Genomic DNA, 4,113 nt, shown 5'->3' with positions numbered 1-4,113 from the left:
TTTTAAAAACATCATAACTAAAGATTTTTAGAGTGCTACTACAAGAATATCGGGTTTGACGTGTGCAACATAATCTACATACCAGACACATATCAACGATGTAGATGTTGATAATACGAAGAACGTGACATTGTGTTTTTAAATGTTAAGTTTTAGACTGGGTTCAGTGTGGCAGCAACGTTAAGAGTATACACCTGATGATGGCCGATAGAGGCCGAAACATGTAGTGTAGAAAGAACAAGATCAAAGACATATAAATGTATATTGTTTGCACTTAGGACGGAGTTTGTATCATTTATCTACATTATCCTGTTTTACCAGTTACAAATATGGTGGTGATGCAAAACTTTTGGTTGGCCTGTGGGCCTGGGGTCGACTCATCCTCGACAGAAATGAGGACCAAGAATCTCCCTGGGGTTAATGAGAGTTTGACACATAAGGCTGAGAACCTCACCACCATCTGTGAGCCAGCTGCCTAGAAAATGTGGGAGCCTCCATGGCTTATTACAGGGATAGCTTTACCTTCTTTACCTTTACCTGTTCACTTAATGCTAAAGCAATCTTTATGCGAATTAATGGTAATCATTGTGACATTCCCTGGTGACCCTGTTCAGTGCTTCTGAAATTCTTCTAGCATATATGAATGTGTTTGTGTATGACCTTTACTCATTCTTCTTTCAGATCAAGAGGTCACAAATTAGAAAGGGAATGGTGATGGTATCTCCAGCAGTAAATCCTAGTGCATGCTGGGAATTTGAAGGCGAAATTTTAGTTCTCCATCATCCAACAACAATTAGTTCTCGTTACCAAGCCATGGGTAAGTCACATCCTTCCTCACTAATTTACTATTCTAAGCAAGAATGGGATTTTTGGCCATTCTTAAAGGAATTGTTTCATTTGGAGCATAAATTGAGGTCTCAGTGGTATTTGGGATTTCTATCGGAAAGTGTGGCATGAAATTCATATTTCTTATTATCATTTTAGTTACTGTGTTTTCAGAACATAGAGTTATTCATATACACTGACAGTTTGGTGCTAATATCAGTCTCATCCTCCCCCCCCTTTCCCCTCCATTTCCATTTAATAAAGGTCAATGGGCTGGACGTCTAGTCCGTCCTTTCTTCCTGGATTTCAGTTTCTTGCCAGGTCTTTCCTGTCCTCTTGATATCTTCTAGTACCTGGTTGAAGTATTTTGTTCTCGGACTTCCAATTGATCTCTTATTCATCTGACTTTTGAGTACTTTCTCAGTAACCTTGTTCTATCCATTCTCTTAACTTGGCCAAACCACTGTATTTGTTTCTCTTCTAACTCCGGTACCATATTTTGGATATGAATGTCTTAAAAACTGTATTCCTAATTCTGTCCCTTTTTGTTTTCTCTTAGTGCGTATAAAGAAATTCATATTTATTACTTGGATTTTGTGTTGTTCTCTTTGTAATTGTCTGTGTTTCAGTGCTAAATGTTGGAATTTATATAAAATCTGTACAGAATTTTGAACCTTCAACATTCCGTATGGCTTACACCTGAAAGATGTTATGTACCGAGCTCTTAACTGTGAAAACCTAAGGATAAAAATTTGCAAATTGTTGTTTTGCATTGTTTTTTGGGTCCATGTGTTACATGATATTCTTTTATTATTTGATAGACGTTTTATATTTGATGTTAGGAATCAGCTAAACATTATTAATCTTGTAATTTCAGTTTTAGTAATCGAAACAAGCGTGGAAGTGCCTGCTCTGATAGAGTACACATATTTCCGAAATACAGTCTTGTATAATGTGCTTAAGGTATTTGCTGCCATAAATGTTAAAAGAAGTTGGTTCTAAAATGTTCCTGAATGTGTATTTTACCCTTTTAATATGTAAAAAAGGTAAAGCTGTCCATGTAACAGGCCATGGAGGCTCATAGAGATGTGAGACCTAGAGGCTCCCACATGTTCTAGACAAGTCAGCTCACAGATGGTAGTGAGGATGTCAGCTTGGAGTATTTTTTGCCACTGAATCATAATATTACCACATGACTTACTGAAAATGTGCAGGTTATGATAATATGGATCTTGTCTCTCATAGTACATTGTGGGAGTATCCGTCAGACAGCATCCATTCTGTCCATGTCACAAGAGTGTCTGCGCACAGGTGACAAAGCACTTGTCCACTTCCGCTTCATAAAACATCCTGAATACATCAAGGCTGGACAGAGAATGGTAACACAATGTTGTGTAGAATTCTGCTCAACTTATTTTAGATGGATTGCACGAGTGCCATAATGGAAGGCTATAGACATGTGTTAAGCATGGATCAAATTCCTCTGAGGGCATCACAAAGAAGTAGTTTATGTAGGAACACTATCAGGAGCTCATGCTACATAGTATGAGGTGCTATTGGAAAGTTCCCAGACTAGGTAAAAAAATAAATGCTGGCTTAACTTACTCAATTTTGGCGGCCATCTCTTTCAAAATAGTCTCCTTGGGAATGTATACACTTGTCCCATCATTTTTTCCCCGCTTCGAAAGCACTGTGGAAGTCACTTTCCTTAATACTGTCAGGTACTGCTTGCAATTCCCTCTGTGTGTCAGACACTGTTTCAAAACGTCCCTTCAGGTTCATTTTCAATTTTGGAAACAAAGCAAAATCACAGGGGGCTGAGCCTGGTGAGTAGGGAGGATGGGGAACAATAACCATGTAGTTGTTATGTACAAACTCTGTGGTTTTGTCACCCATTATGATCCTAGAGATATGAGTAAAAGTTCGGTCCTTGTTAGCCTTCTCTCATAGCTCAGGACATGTTTATGTACTGCTGCTTTTGATCATTTGTCAGGAGTTTGGAAACAAACTTTGCAGCAATGTAGCGCATGTTCAGATTTTCTGTTAAGCTCCTGGCAAACTCCATAACTGATCCCAACGGTGTCCGCGAGCTCATGGATTGTTCAGCGACGGTCTTCATGGATGACTTCTCAGATTTTTTCAACATTTTGTTGCGTTTTGCTGGTGCTTAGTTGCCCTTAACGTTTGTCATCTGCAGCTGACATTTGACCGGCCTTAAAATGTGAATGCCATTCAAGAACTGCTGTTCAGCTTAAAGAATGTTCTCCAAAAGCTTCACAAAGCATTTCAAGGGTTTCGGTAGCAAATTTACTGAGCTTCACACCAAACCTGATGCAGACACATTGTTCAATTTTACCATCTATTGCAGACAAAACAAAACATGAAGTCGAAAAAGCACTTGTGTAAAAACAGTGCATGTTCACAATGTGGTGTCATGTGGCAGACTGATGCAACAGACTTGTGGAAGTGTGACCTTGGCCTCCCCTCTCATCTTTCACTGAGGCAGTTACAACAATTATAGTCGGGAACTTTCTGATAGTAGGATGACTTAATGAATGTTAAATTGGAAAGGATGTGGATGGAAGTGGTCATGGCCTAATTTGAGGCATTGTTCTGGCATTTACCTCAAGGAAGTAAGGAACACAACAGAACATCTTAGGATACCGTATTTATGCATGTATAGGCCGCACATTTTTTGCCAAATATTCAAGAGGAAAACTGGGGTGCGGCTTATATTCGAAATATTCGAAATCACACTTCATTTAAAAAAAAAATTATATTCATAATTAGTAATACAGGGTGTTCTACTCCTGAAATAATATTCCAAGAAAATTATTTTTTCTATAATTTCTGTCTGAAAATTGTGCTGCAGCCTATACACGCACGCGGCCCATACATGCGTAAATACGGTATTTGGTGTGCTGGGTTAGATTTGGGCTGTTCAGCCTCCAAATACAAGTTAAAAGCATCATCATAAACAAAAATTAAAATTATTGGGGAGATAAACATGAGGAATGTCATACAAAATGGGATAAGAGTGTGTTGATGATGGTGGTGCACACTTACTGAGATATAAATAAACCCACTGTATTCACCAAGCAAGTTGACTCACGCACTTTGTGTGCTTCTCATTCATGAAGCATCCAGATCTTGGGCAGGAAACTCATTATTTAGAAGGAAGCCTTGTGTGGTTTTTCTTTGTCCGTTGAGGCAAATGCTAAACTGGGACCTTGAAATATCCCGTGACTGCTCAACATCCATTCCAATTCATTGTTAAAAATCATCTTA

General features: G+C 38.7%; 1 protein-coding gene across 1 annotated transcript in view; it reads left to right on the top strand.

Moving 5' to 3' along the window:
* LOC111868610 (GTP-binding protein 1) overlaps nucleotides 1-2,204 on the top strand; it is a gene marked incomplete at its 3' end in the record, with an annotated part of 12,972 nt that extends 10,768 nt beyond the window's left edge. The window contains 2 exon segments of the mRNA XM_023859425.2: nucleotides 682-817; nucleotides 2,071-2,204. Of these exon segments, the coding sequence (XP_023715193.2) occupies nucleotides 682-817; nucleotides 2,071-2,204 (270 nt within the window).
* Between the last annotated feature and the right edge of the window lie 1,909 nt (nucleotides 2,205-4,113).

This window comes from Cryptotermes secundus, unplaced genomic scaffold, assembly GCF_002891405.2.
Source record: "Cryptotermes secundus unplaced genomic scaffold, Csec_1.0 scaffold610, whole genome shotgun sequence".
NCBI classification, from domain to species: Eukaryota; Metazoa; Arthropoda; class Insecta; order Blattodea; family Kalotermitidae; genus Cryptotermes; species Cryptotermes secundus.
The sequence above is the reverse complement of the archived record's forward strand: the minus strand, read 5'-3'. Positions and strand labels throughout refer to the sequence as shown.